This window comes from Malus sylvestris, chromosome 13, assembly GCF_916048215.2.
Source record: "Malus sylvestris chromosome 13, drMalSylv7.2, whole genome shotgun sequence".
In the NCBI taxonomy this organism is placed as follows: Eukaryota; Viridiplantae; Streptophyta; class Magnoliopsida; order Rosales; family Rosaceae; genus Malus; species Malus sylvestris.
Window position 1 is genome coordinate 40,237,104 of NC_062272.1, and position 14,045 is coordinate 40,251,148.

The 14,045-nt window shown below is 43.7% G+C and overlaps 1 protein-coding gene across 1 annotated transcript; it reads left to right on the forward strand.

Moving 5' to 3' along the window:
- Window positions 1-2,043: 2,043 nt before the first annotated feature.
- LOC126595481 (leucine aminopeptidase 2, chloroplastic-like) lies at window positions 2,044-4,053 on the forward strand. Its single transcript, XM_050261761.1, has 2 exons — window positions 2,044-2,181; window positions 2,857-4,053. The coding sequence occupies exons 1-2, from the start codon at window positions 2,044-2,046 to the stop codon at window positions 3,805-3,807; spliced, it is 1,089 nt and encodes a 362-aa protein (XP_050117718.1). The 3' UTR covers window positions 3,808-4,053.
- The last annotated feature ends 9,992 nt before the right edge of the window (window positions 4,054-14,045 follow it).

The following is a 14,045-nucleotide window of genomic DNA, read 5'->3' on the forward strand; positions in this document are numbered from 1 at the left end:
AATCTGTTATAAATGCTTCCGCTGCTTTCGTATATTAAATTTGATTTGTATATGCATGATAGTCATTATGAAATCCCATTCTAGAATCTCATAAATTTCCCTTCATCATTGACTACATCAACAGATGGCGCACTCTAAGCCTCGACTGTAAAGACAGGCTCTCGGAAACCTCTTCAATCGAGATGTGCATCCAAGGCATGCAATGGGGTTTGCAATACATCCTTCAAGGCATTAAACCACGGACTTTCGAGGAATTGGCCACTCGCGCCCATGACATGGAGTTGAGCATCGCCCATCATGGGAAGAAAGAACCGATCGCCGACTACAAGAACGACAAAGTTCTTGGGACAAAGGTGGAAAAGGCTGCATGGAAACCCACCAAGGAAGCGATGACGGTCAACACATCTCCCGTCAAAATATCCACACGAGGCAAGGCGATTCAAACCGAAGTTTTTCGTGATCAAGAGATGCGTAGACACACTTTGAAGGAGCTTGAGGAGAAAACTTATCCATTCCCCGACTCTGATGTGGTTGCCATGTTAGAAGACTTGCTGGAAAAGAAGGTGATCGGCTTGCCTGAGTGCAAACGGCCAGAAGAGATGAATCGCACCGACAGTCCAAGGTACTGTAAATTCCACCGCTTCATCAGTCATCCGACAGAAAAATGTTTCGTGCTGAAAGATCTCATCATGAAGCTGGCTCAGAAAGGAATCATCGAGCTAGATCTTGACGATGTGGCGAAGTCAAACTATACCACCTTCACTTTTGGCTCTTCCGACTCAAAGTTTTCACCTCAACCGCTGGGGGCATCCTCCAAGACAAGCAAAGTTGAAGGATGGACTCAAGTCACTCCTAAGAAATTGCATAAGAAGCATACGTCTCCTCCACAAGTCCGCCAATCGGAAAGGGGGCAAAGCAGCTCTTGTCAACCTTCAAAGCAACATGAACGTGTTGAAGATGATGAAACTTCGACACGAAGATCGTCCGTCCCCATCATGATGCGCGACTTCTTGCCCGAAGACTTCTTCAATCACGCGGTCAAAGCTCCTTGCTATGAAAATTGTAAGGAACGCCTCTCCCGGATTGCTTGACAAAATTCACAAAAGCTCCTTGTCCGCACGAGCCTAAACTGTAGGACACAATGCTCCTTGTTCGCACGAGCCTAAAACTGCATGAACCAAAGCTCCTCGCCTACACGAGCCTAAATTGCATGGCACAATGCTCCTGGTCTGCACGAGCATAAAAGGCAACACCAACGCTCCTGGTCTGCACGAGCATAAAATGCGACAACCCAAAGCTCCTTGCCTGCACTAGCTGAAACTGCAACACGGCACCAAATGCTCCTTGTCTGCACGAGTTGAAACTGCAAACGGCACCACCAAAAGAAAATACAAAAAAAAAATATATATATCTATGTATTTGAACTACGTCTTGACTTGATCTCTTTCTTTGGAAGGGTACGTAGGCAGCTTAAATATTCAATTTCAAGTTCAGTCACATCAAAATTAAAAAAAAAAGTGTTTTATTAAATAGAGTCAATTTTATTACAAAAAAAAAAGAGAGATATATATATATGTGTATATATATATATATATATATGTATATCTAGTTCGAGCAGCAACAAAAGAAGGCAGAAAACGCCATGGACTCCAAAGCAACACCAGGCCCAAGCCTGTGTCGAGTCCAACGTCCAAGCCTGGTTCTCTCTCGGTCCGTACACACCTCAAATCACCATTTCCCTTACCAACAAGCCCAAAACAGGCCTGGGCCCATAACGCACAGACCACGCTCAAGTTGATTTGCAAGACCATGACACGTACAAAGTGACGGACCGGCTGAGGAAGGAAGTTCGAATGCCACTGAGGAAGGTTCTCGAGCTGCCGGAGGTGTACATACCAGTGGGTTTCGATTCCGTACAACAGAGTGGTTTCCGTGGCGATGAAGAATTACAAGGAGTTACTTGGAGGCTGCTGAAAACTCTACCTCTCTTTCTCGCCTTCATCACTGCACCAGAAATTCGGAATTTCCAGCAAGCATTAGAACATGGGTTCCCCGCCGCAGAATCCCAACTGGGTCTTCGATTATAGTGTGATTGAGGACATTCTTATGCCAGGTGGTGAACTTCCGTCTCTTGACCCACCACTTCAACCCGTTCATCTCGCCCGATTCGAGTCGGGTCGGGTACCACAAAGTGCAGAAGCAGCAGGATTCCACTAACCCAAATCCGAGTCCAGCTCCCTTTCTAGCATCATCTTTGACGCTTGTAGCAGCACCGTCAACAACATGAGCAGCTCTCCACGACAACCACAGCAACTCCAGCTGCACGACGAATGCTTTGTCGCTTTGAGTCACCACCACTCAAAGCTCTTCCGATCAGAAGAAGGCAATTGTCGCCGTCGACAACGACGGTTCAAAGAAGATTGCTGATACTTTTGGTCAGAGAACTTCGATTTACAGAGGGGTCACCAGATTTATTACAAACTGACAAAAAGCAAACCCGAAACGTCTATTAGTCAGATACAAATACATGGCTCCAGCGAGCAATTGGTTGTCCTTCTCTCTCATGTCTCCCATGGAAATGCTGAGGTCCTCTGAGTCCGATCAATCTCCGGCGGGATCTCGACCTTTAACCCGGTTCGATCCTCATAGATCTGAAATTGCCATGACTCCCGTGGATCTCTCCTCCCTTTCCCTTCGTCTCTGTAGAAATTTGGGGCACCCAGAGGGCACCCAAATTCGGTCTCTCCCTCTTCATCCGCCGCTGCCAACCTAGGCAGAGCAGAAAGCGACGCCGCCTTCAACCTCTAACTTCCCGTCTCCACCTTCTTCGTCCAAAGCAAGCACCATCGACTGCAGTCCGACGAATCGCTTGCGGCCAAAGCTATTCGAGCCTCGTCGGCGCATCGCGACTCCTCTCTCTCCTCCGCTTACGCTGCTCGCGGTGCTCGCCTGCTCTCTGCAAACATATTAGATGAAGAGCAATGCAAAGAATTGAAAATGGGTTCTTATTTGGCTGTTGCCGCAGCCTCAACAAATCCCTCGCATTTTATTCACTTGATTTACAAACCCCCTGGCGGACCTGCTAAGGTCAAATTAGGGTTGGTTGGTAAAGGTCTTACCTTTGACAGCGGTGGCTACAACATCAAGACAGGGCCTGGCTGTTCAATTGAACAAATGAAATCTGATATGGGAGGTTCAGCAGCCGTATTAGGTGCAGCAAAAGCCATTGCTCAAATCAAACCAACTGGTGTAGAGGTTCATTTCATTGTTGCAGCTTGCGAGAATATGATGAGTGGAACAGGTATGAGGCCTGGAGACATTGTGACAGCATCAAATGGAAAGACAATTGAGGTCAATAACACTGATGCTGAAGGTAGACTTACTCTGGCTGACACATTGGTATATGCTTGTAACCAAGGTGTTGATAAGATTGTTGACCTAGCAACCTTAACCGGCGCTTGCATAGTTGCTTTTGGACCCTCAATAGCAGGTGTCTTCACACCAAGTGATGACCTGGCGAAGGAGGTGTTTGCAGCTTCAGAAATCAGTGGGGAGAAATTTTGGAGGTTGCCAATGGAGGAGAGTTATTGGGAATCAATGAAATCCGGAATAGCCGATATGCTCAACACCGGTGCTCGTCAAGGTGGTTCAATAACTGTTGCTCTCTTCTTGAAGCAGTTCATTGATGAAAAAGTTCAGTGGCTGCATATTGACATGGCCGGGCCTGTTTGGAGTGACAAGAAACGCACTGCTACAGGGTTCGTTGTTTCCACTCTGGTGGAGTGGGTTCAGAACAACTCTTCTTAAGTAGCTGAAGCGTCCGGCGGGAGAAGCATTACATCAGCATCACCAGCCTGGGTACAAATCCATGTTGATGGGGTTCTTTGACGCCGCGAGTCGGACTTCAGTTGATGAATAAAACGTGCAGGAAAAGAAATGGCAAGGGTTAATGGACCTATGGACATAGTCTTGTTCAAGTTTTTACTGCGAAATCCTTCATATCTTTCCTGTAAGGGTCGGTTTAATTTCTCCTTTTGTATGATTTGCCTTTTATCTTGTCGTACACCACGTCTTCGTCTCGCCATTTGTGCGATACGTCAAGACCACCGCGCGCTCCTGTGGGCAGCGAGGACAGGATAAATGCAGTCCAGCAAGCATACGGTGCCGGTCAGATCCGGATGTTAGGGGTGTACATACAGCGATCGTGGATCATTTTGCTAGTGACAGCTTGCGCCATGGTCCCCATCTATGTGTGGCCCCCACCTATTCTCGAGCTAGTTGGAGAGACCACCAAGATTTCTGAGGCCGCCGAAAGGTTTGCAGTGTTGATGCTTCCACAGTTACTCGTCTATGCCATCAACTTTCCAATTCAATAAAAATAAAAAAAATCTTACAAGCACAGAGGAAAGTTAGTGTGATAGCCTGGATCTCAGGTGCAGTACTTGTAGAACATGCATTTCTCAGTTGGTTGCTGATGATTAAGCTCGTTGGGGGAGTATAGGGTGTCTTGAGAGATTCCTTCAAGTTCATCCTTGCCGTCTCCGCCACAACGGATACGCTTGAAAATTGGGAGGATCGACGAGAGGCTGAGGTCGTCTAAGCTTGTGCGACTCGGTTGAGTTGCTGAACACGTGGAAGATCCCCTACTACATCTGCACGTCCGCCCTCTCTGCCCATCTTCCACCGCAGCGCCTGGCCTCCCTCGAGCTCATCATTATGGCCACCATGATAGCAAAAAACTTCAACGACCGCCGTCAAACGACTAGCCGGTCATGAAGCTCGAAGCACCATCTTCTCGGCCTCCTTGCTCCGCTCCCTGCAAGTTCCTCTACCCATCACCCAAATTTATACACAAAAAAAAAAAAAAAAAAAAAAAAAAAAAAAAGAGGGTGGTGGTGCATCTGGCACCACGTGAAAAAAAAGGGAAGGGTGCATGGGCACCAACTAAAGAAACAGAAAATAATACAAAAAATAAGAAAAAAGGGTTTCATGGTGCGTCTGGCACCATGTGCAGAAAAAGAAAGAAAAAAATATATATATATATTTATATAAAAATAAAAAATAAAAAAAAAATAAAAAAAAAAGAAAAGAAGGAGAAAAGAAAAGAAAAGAAAATGAAGTTATGATAATATGGTGTGTATGTACATAATATATGTATGTATATAGCAACAAAAAAAAAAATGCATCGAGAGAAATAAAGTCCATTTTATTTATTTTTTTTCTGGAAATTTTACACAAATTTGCACTATGCATACCTTAAAAAAAAAAAAAAAAAATCAAATCAAATTTACAACAGGGGATATTCAAGGACGATCAGGTGGCGCCTCACAACTCGGCAGAGCTCCAGGAAGAGAAGGCGTCGGAGGTTGGTTGTTTGAAGCCTCAGCAGTCGGTACAGCCCCAGAAGACGAAGGTAAATGCTGCTGGAACAAACCCACAAACCTCCGATGATCAAGTAAAATCTGACCATCAGATTCCTGCATCTGGTCAATTTTCCTCTTCATGTTTGTGGCGTAGTTATGTGCAAGCTTGTGCAACTGTTTATTCTCATGCTTGAGCCCTCTGATCTCTTGTTTGAGACTCATCACTTCAGCCGCCAACGATTCAACTTGACGGGTTCGAGCAAATAGGCGTTGGGCCATGTTGGACACAGAACCCGCACACTGCACACTAAGAGCCAGGGACTCCTTAACAGCCAACTCATCTGACCGCCTGGAAAGTAGTCTGTTATCTTTGGGAGTGACAAGGTTCCGGGCCACCACCGCAGCGGTCATATCATTCTTCATCACCGAATCCCCAACAGTAAGAGGACCAGTAGGGGATATGAAGGATGGGCGCCATATGTTGTCTGGAGAAGGCGGGACTGCCTCTTCACCAAGATTCAAGTCAAAACGACGGTCGGAGGGTCCAGACATTTTCAAAGTGTTGAAGGAAGAAGAGATCGGACAAATCAAGATCTTAGAAGTGCAAGAGGGGAGTTTTCACAAGCGAAAATTCAAGTGTGCTTTGAAACGAACTGCATGCCTCTATAAAAAATCAGCACTCGACGGGATTTCAGAGATCGAAGAGGCGAGCTCAGAATTCGAAGAGGCCATTCAAAAATCGAAGAGGCAAGCTCAGAAATCGGAGAAGCATCTTGCTTTTCCAGACGCGTCAACACCCGTCACACGCAAACTCAGCTTTGCGGAAATCACGGGCAATTTGTTAAAGCGCCAATCCCAGATATCGAAGAGGCGCCAGTCTTTTCAGCCTCGTCATCACCTGTCATATGCACACTCAACTTTGCGCAAATCACGGGCAATTTGTCGAAGATTTTCGGTGAAGGAGAAAGCACGTGAAATTTTATTGTTCAATCACGCGTTAGTTGTCGACACGAGTGAAAGAATAGTACCTCTACAAGTATTAAAGAACTTCCTATAAACTGTCTACCTTCACCCTACATAGTAAGGCAGACATACATAACATTTCTTCATCTCCAAAAATGCTTTCCCAACGAAACCTCTCGAGTCATTCAGTGTTCCTTATTCCTTGGGGTACCTCTGCAAGCCAATGACTCCAAAGCAAAAGTATCTCATATCACCAGGGTAGAAAGCAAGAGTATCTCATATCATGCGTTCTCTCTGTCCTTTCCTTTGTCCTTGTTCTTACCTACAAAGACAAGGATAAAGAAAACAATATGCCGGAACTTCCACTCAAACTCGGGTAAGGAACCGACTGCTTGGAACCCTTCCCTGATTGCCTACTTAGCACTGCTCTCGAGTACTCGTTTCGCACTGCTGCTGTACTTCCAAAGAAGCTGCCACATCTGCCTGGAGAACAGATAAGGCAAGTGAAAATGATACCTTGCAGCATGTGGAGACAAGGTGCAGAAGGAACAAGCAGAGAAGAATGCGGTTTGCACAGTCAACTCAGCAGAAGGAGTCCGAACTGAGGAACTCGAGAAGCTGTCATATCTGCCTGAAGAAACAAGCAGAGAAGAATGCAGCATGCACAGCCAACTCGGCAGAAAGAGTCTGAGATGAAGAACTCGTTTTGACCCTCAAATTCTTGGGTCGACTTACTAGGCGTTGTGGGCTGCACGTGCCGATTCACCACCCTTGAATCGAATCCTTAAAGATCAAGTCACCAACTGGAAGAAAAGCCCATCAATCTTGAAGATCATACCGTTGACCAAACTGCTCAGGTGTGAATTAGAAAGATTGAACAAAGAAACAGGTTGTCACCTTCATCTCGTGCCTACTTGCCATGTGTTCGAGTCAACCTTCAAGAATCAAGCCTCAACGGCCCTTGAAGAAGTTTCCGGCCAAATTCAAGATCAAGCCTCGACGGCCCTTGAGGAAATCACAAGTCCGATTCAAGATCAAGCGTTCACCATATTTGAATCAAATCCAGTTCAAAAACAAGCTGTGGAAAATCAACAATTGGAGGAATCCAAAAAATCCTCCAACCCAGTTCAAGATCAAAGTTGTGGAAAGTCAACAAGCGCAACAAAATACGTGCCGATTCATCCACTACCAAAGCCAAATATCATCTACCACATGAAGCTCCTTGTGGCCCAATTTCAATCTTCAAGATCAAGCCTCGACGGCCCTTGAAGAAATTCCAAACAAAAGTTCAAGAACAAGCCTCAACGGCCCTTGAAGAAATCTCAAGCCCAATTCAAGATCAAGCCTCGACAGCCCTTGAAGAAATTTCAAACAAAAGTTCAAGAACAAGCTTCAACGGCCTTTGAAGAAATCTCAAGCCCAATTCAAGATCAAGCCTCAACGGCCCTTGAAGAAATCTCCAGCCCAATTCAAGATCAAGCCTCGACGGCCTTTGGATCGACATCTACAGTAAGGGACTTCAAAACGCATCTCCTACACGTGACAATCACATGTATACGACGTGCTTTGAAGTGGGGGCATTTGTAGACATCGAAATTTCGGTAAATAAATGTTGACCGATAAATCAAAGTGTCAACGCTCATGTATTGCATAAATTTTGCACGTAGCATGTGACTCAACGAAAATTGAAATGAGTTGGAAAAGTCATCAAATAAGACACGTGTCAACACCTGGCAGAAACGACTTATTTCATCTGGGATATTATATTCAAAATTAGGTCTTGGAAAATTCTATAAATACAAGCCCATTTCATTCATTTTGAGGGACCTAAAAAAAATCATTAGGCAAAACTCTTGAAGCTCTGAAGCTCTGAAACTCCGAAGCTCTCAAGCATCCAGGTTCCCGAAGAATCAAGAAAGCGTTCTTCGTTCATCGTTCTTCCAAGATCAAGCCCCTACGGCCCTTTGGATCAACAATCATCCACCTTCAAGCCCAAGCCTCAACGGCCCCTTGAAGAAAGCGTTCATCGTTCATCACTGTTCTTCGAGATCAAGCCCAAAAGCCCTTGAAGATCCGCTCAAGCCCAAAAGCTCTCGAAGATCCGTTCGTCACTGTTCTTCGAGTTCAAGCCCAAAAGCTCTCGAAGATCCGTTCGTCACTGTTCTTCGAGTTCAAGCCCAAGCCCTGACGGCCCTTGAAGAAAGCGTTCATCGTTCATCACTGTTCTTCGAGATCAAGCCCAAAAGCCCTCGAAGATCCGTTCAAGCCCAAAAGCTCTCGAAGATCCGTTCGTCACTGTTCTTCGAGTTCAAGCCCAAAAGCCCTCGGAAATCCGTTCATCACTGTTCTTCAAGATCAAGCCCAAAAGCCCTTGAAGATCCGTCAATCACCATTCTTCAAGATCAAGCTCAAAAGCCCTTGAAGATCCGTTCATCCTCGTTCATCCAAGATCAAGCCTCGACGGCCCTTGGATCAATCGCACATCCCACAAATCAACACCTTACGGAGATCGAATCAGAGGATCAAAACAGAGAGAGATTGTAACCTAAAATCATCAAATACAAATATTTTGTTTGTGCACGTTGTTCTTGTCTCTTTCGTTTCAGGAATTTTCCGTGTTCACACTCACATAGGATGTATATGGTCACTAAATTCACATATAAAGCTTTAAGTCATGCTTTAGTTTCACATTAACAAGGCTATGTGCATTTGGTTTTCAAAGATGATCAAACATGTACAAAACTAACAAGAGAATTAGGAATTTCACAAAACACATGTTAACTAAGTTCTTGATGATCATGGTTCAAATTTGATCCAATTATATCATTGGGTTGGGAAACTAATAAAAATCTAATTCAAAACAATAAGGGAAACAAGACAATATTTTTGGATTTTTAAATTTTCTGAATTTTTAATTTTTTTAATTTTTAATTTTTTTAATATTTTTTTTTTTAAAGAAAACAAAACTAATTACACAGAAACAAATGAAATTCTAGAGATTTCTACCCCCACACTTAAACTTGACATTGTCCCCAATGTCAGAAAACACTATAATGCAAATAAAAAAAATAAAATAAAATAAATAAATAATAAGAAACAAAATAACGCAATTGGACTGAAAACTTCCCTAATTTGCAGTAAAATCAAGTGATGACCCCCAAGCTAAAATTCTGCAATCAACTTCAAGGGTGGAAATAACCAAAAGTTCCTGCAAAGAAAAGAAATAATTCAGTTAAGTACGCAAGAAAATTAATTAAAAAAAAATTGCAAACGAAAAATTGAAAATTACGATAAAAGATAATGAATAAAACTAATAAGTAATCATTGTTCGTGCTTGTTGACTTTCCACAGCTTTCCTCTTGAACGGGGTGACACTTAGCTTTTTACTTGCAAGTGATGATTTGATGATATTGTACGGCGGAGCTTTGCTCTTTGGGAATGTTGCAGTTCCTTATTTGTTCTCTAAGCAGATGTGGCAGCTTCTCTAGTTCCTCAGCTCGGACTCCTTCCGCTGGGATGATTGTGCAAGCTGCATTCTTCTCTGCTTGTTTCTTCTGTACGTTGTCTCCACATGCTGTTGGTATCATTTTCGCTTGCCTTATCTGTTCTTCAGGTAGATGTGGCAGCTTCTTTGGAAGTACATCAGCAGTGGAAGACGAGTACTCGAGAGCAATTTCTCCATGTCCTGCAGGTAAGAACAAAGACAAGGAAAAGGACATGGAGAATGCATGATATGAGATACTCTTGCTTTCAACCTTTATGATATGAAATACTTTTGCTTTGAATGGGTTGTTCGCAAGAGTATCCCAAGGAATGAGGAACACTGAGTAACTTAGGAGGATTCTTTTGGAATGCATTCTCGGAGATGAAGAAGTTTTGAGTGAGACTACTTTGCAATGAAGTTTAACATTTAAAGAATTTTCTTAATGGCTGGTAGAGGTACTGTTCAATTAACCCAGGGTTACCGACACGAGTAGAAGAACAGTGCAACGTGCTTTCCCACTTCACCATAAATTTTTTTTTTTTTTTTTTTTTTTGACCAGCTATTCGTGATTTCCGCAAAGCAGATTCTTCATTGATATCTAGAATCGGCGCATCGAGCTCTGAGCATCGTCGATTGTAGAGGTAGCATGTGACACGTGCGGATAAATCAGGAAAAGAAGATTTGCCCGTGGGTTGAAGCCCAGCTTTTGAGAAAGCTAGTGTGTCTTTGACTGTTGAATTTCCCTCTTTGATTTCTGAATTGGTGCTTCGACCAACTGCCCGTGATTTCCGCAAAGCTACCGGTTGCATGTGACGAGTGACAACACGTCTGGACAAATTGATCTTGTGAAATCCGGGGTTCGGCTCGTGGTTTCTGAGCAAGCCCAACTTTTAAGAAATGAAACGCCTCTTTTGAGAAAAGAATCCGACTTTTGAGAAAGGAGCCTCTCTTTTGAGAAAAAACTCCGGCTTTTGAGAAAGGAGCCCCGACTCTTCGATTTGCGAGAGGACGCCTCTTCAATTTCTGAGGAGTGCCTCTTTGATTTCTTCTTTTTATAGAGGCGTTAATTTTGTTCCACAACACACTTGAGCTCCCTCTTGTAAACACTCCCTTCTTGCACTTGTTTAATCTTGATCATTCCGACTCTCTTCTTTCTTCACCACCTCTGAAAAATGTCTGGTCCTTCTGAAAAATCTTGATCATCCCGCAGCTGTTCTTCTCTGGCGCACACGCTGCAAGGGCAGCGGTGCTCTCCGTGTTCTGCCAGCTGCCAAGGGCAGCGTCCTTTCTGTGCTGCCCACTGACCTCACCTTCTTTGCACCACCCCCGTATCTCCACGTCTCTTCCCCCCCAGCTGCCAAGGCAGCTACTCTCCTTTCTGACCTTCTCTCCTTCCTGCGTCTCTGCGAGCTGCCCAAAGGGCAGCTCCCTTTCTCCACCCCGCTGCTCCCAGGCAGCTTTCTCCTCCTATCTTATTATTTTATTTCCCACTTTTCCAAGTCTTCTCTGTCTCCCGCCTCTATCCCTTTCACGCCTTGGATTCTCCTTTTTCTTCTTCTTTCGTATATCTTTCTTTGGATCCCTCCTTTCCTGATTATTTCTCCCCCGTATGCTTTTGCTTTCCATTCTTTTATTCCCTTTTTTTCCAGCTGCCCTTGGATTCTTTCACCGTTCTTTTTTTTGCTCTAACTCCTTCACGTGTCCAGCTCCTTCTTTCTTTTATTCTTTTCACCCTCCCGTGTGGACTCACTTCTCTCCCATGTCAGTCCTCTCTTGGATTCCCTTTTCTTTAGCTTTCTTTATTTTTATTTTTTTTTTCATTTCTTTTCTTTATTCTTTCTACAAAACATAAATATGATGATGTTTCACAAAAATAACGTAAACAGCTCAAAAATATAAGGAACTAACTAAGAAAAGACGAGTGAATTCGAAGTAAAAATATATATAAATATGATCCGATCACTTCAACTTATCCATTAGACTGGGGATGAGCTGGGGAGGGGAAACATAAGTTGATGTTGAACTTAGAGCAGAATATCCTGAACTTATTGTTGTCGAACTATCGCCCGTTGTCAGTGACTATCGCATTGGGAATGCCGAATCTGCAAAGGATGTGCTTCCATACGAAGTCTTCTATTTTTGCCTTAGTAATGGTTGCCAAGGATTCTACTTCAGCCCACTTTATGAAGTAGTCAACTGCAACGATTGCATAACGGACCTTGCCCTTCCCTGCATGCATTGGGTTGTTTAAATCAAGTCCCCATCGGGCGAAGGGCCAAGGGTTGATCATAGGAGTGAGCGGCTCGAGAGAGGAGTGAGGAATAGTTGCGTAGCGGTGACACTTATCACATAAGTGGGATATTCTGATGGCATCTTGGTGGAGTGTTAGCCAGTATTATCTTTGGCGAAAAGCCTTGTGTGCAAGGGATCGAGATCCAGCATGATCTCCACAAACTCCTTCATGTATTTCCCAAAGCACAATTTCCGCATTTACAGGTGTAAGGCATCTTGGGTATGGCAGGTTAAACCCTTGCTTGTAGAGTTGGTCATTAATGATCAAGTAACGGGTAGACTTGTATCGAATCTGCTTAGCTTTGACTTTATCATTTTGGAGGGTGCCATGAGCAAGGAATTTATAAATCGGGGTAATCCAACTATCCCCCTGTTGTAAGTTGCACCTTTCTGCAGTCATGGTGCTTGGTGCTGCCAATAATTTGACCTGAATTTTTCTCCCAATCTTCTCTTCCACTGCTGAGGCGAGGTAAGCCAAAGCGTTTGCATGACTATTTGCCGCTCGAGGAACTTGGGTGATTTGGTAGTGGAAGTGCTTGAGCAATAATTGTGTTTGTGCAAGATATGCTGCCATGAAGCTATCCTTAGCATCAAAGTTGTTGGTGACTTGGTTAACCACCAATTAGGAGTCACTGAAGATATCAATTTGTTTAACCCTGAGGTGTTTGGCCAAATGTAAGCCTGCTAGGAGGGCTTCATATTCGGCCTCGTTGTTCGACACCTTGAATTTGAAACAAAGAGCATACTCCATCGCCACTTTGTCAGGGGTAGTAAAGACTAGTCCTGCTGCACAAACCTGTTGGTTGGATGAGCCATCAACATACAGACTCCATGCTGGGGTTATTGGTTCTATTTTCTGAGCTTCCGAGGGTAATAAAGCCACTGCTTTAGGTGTAGAAGCAATGTCAATAGGATATGTGAAGTCAGTGATGAAGTCTGCCCTTGCTTGGCCCTTCTCGGCTGGCTTTGGTTGGTAGGAGATTGTTGGAAAATGCCCTGAAAGTCAATCTTTGGAAGAAACCTTTCAGGACAAATGAATGGATGTATAGATGAGTCTTATACATCAAATGGCAAAGACACGAATTAGGACTATCTCAATTAACGATATATGTCCTAAATGGTGTATCCATGGACAATGGATCGATTGAAGAAGTAATCTAATGATGTTAGACTACAGAGACCTTCTTCACATAACCATTATGTCCAAAAGGTTCCTAGTCATTGGATTGTCGGAGGGAAACTGACAATGCTTAGACCGGTACATACTATGTCCGCTTCAAATGGAAGGATGGAAAGTCTCATCCCATTCGTGTTGTGACACTAAGACAAGTATGTAGGTGCTCATTAAGGGAATGAGTTCACCGAACACAATCGAACGAGAGTACTTGCATGGAGGTCTACTCACATGTCAAGCAAGTAACTCTAATGGTTGGAATAATGTAAGTAGTCCTTTGACCTGAGGCATCGTCGTTGTCTTGTGGCTAAGTACTTAATCTTTGATTATGTCAAAGTCACCCCATTCGCGGATGTCCACGGCATAATTGGGGTTAAGCCACTTAGTCATGAAGGCAAGTGAATGCGCAACAAGGAATCTCTAATCCTCGGTAAGAGAGGAATAATACTCTAAGATATGATTCGGGAATCTTCAGCCGAAGTATCGAGCGTAATAAAGGAAAGCGTTCCTATACGACTCAATAGAATCATATAAGAGGGAATAATCACATTAGGGGTTTGACATAATATATCCATACCCTAGTAATGTGATTGAGAGTATTGTTTTAGAGAAGGATCGAATTACATTGTAATTCCAACTGAATAGGTTCTCCGAACAACTTCTACATTAGCTTGGGTAGCTATGACATATGGTTAGATGTCACTCATAGCTTGTGAGTTCTTCTAGATGATTAAATGTAGTCATCAAAGAAGAAAGGTGAATTAAAATG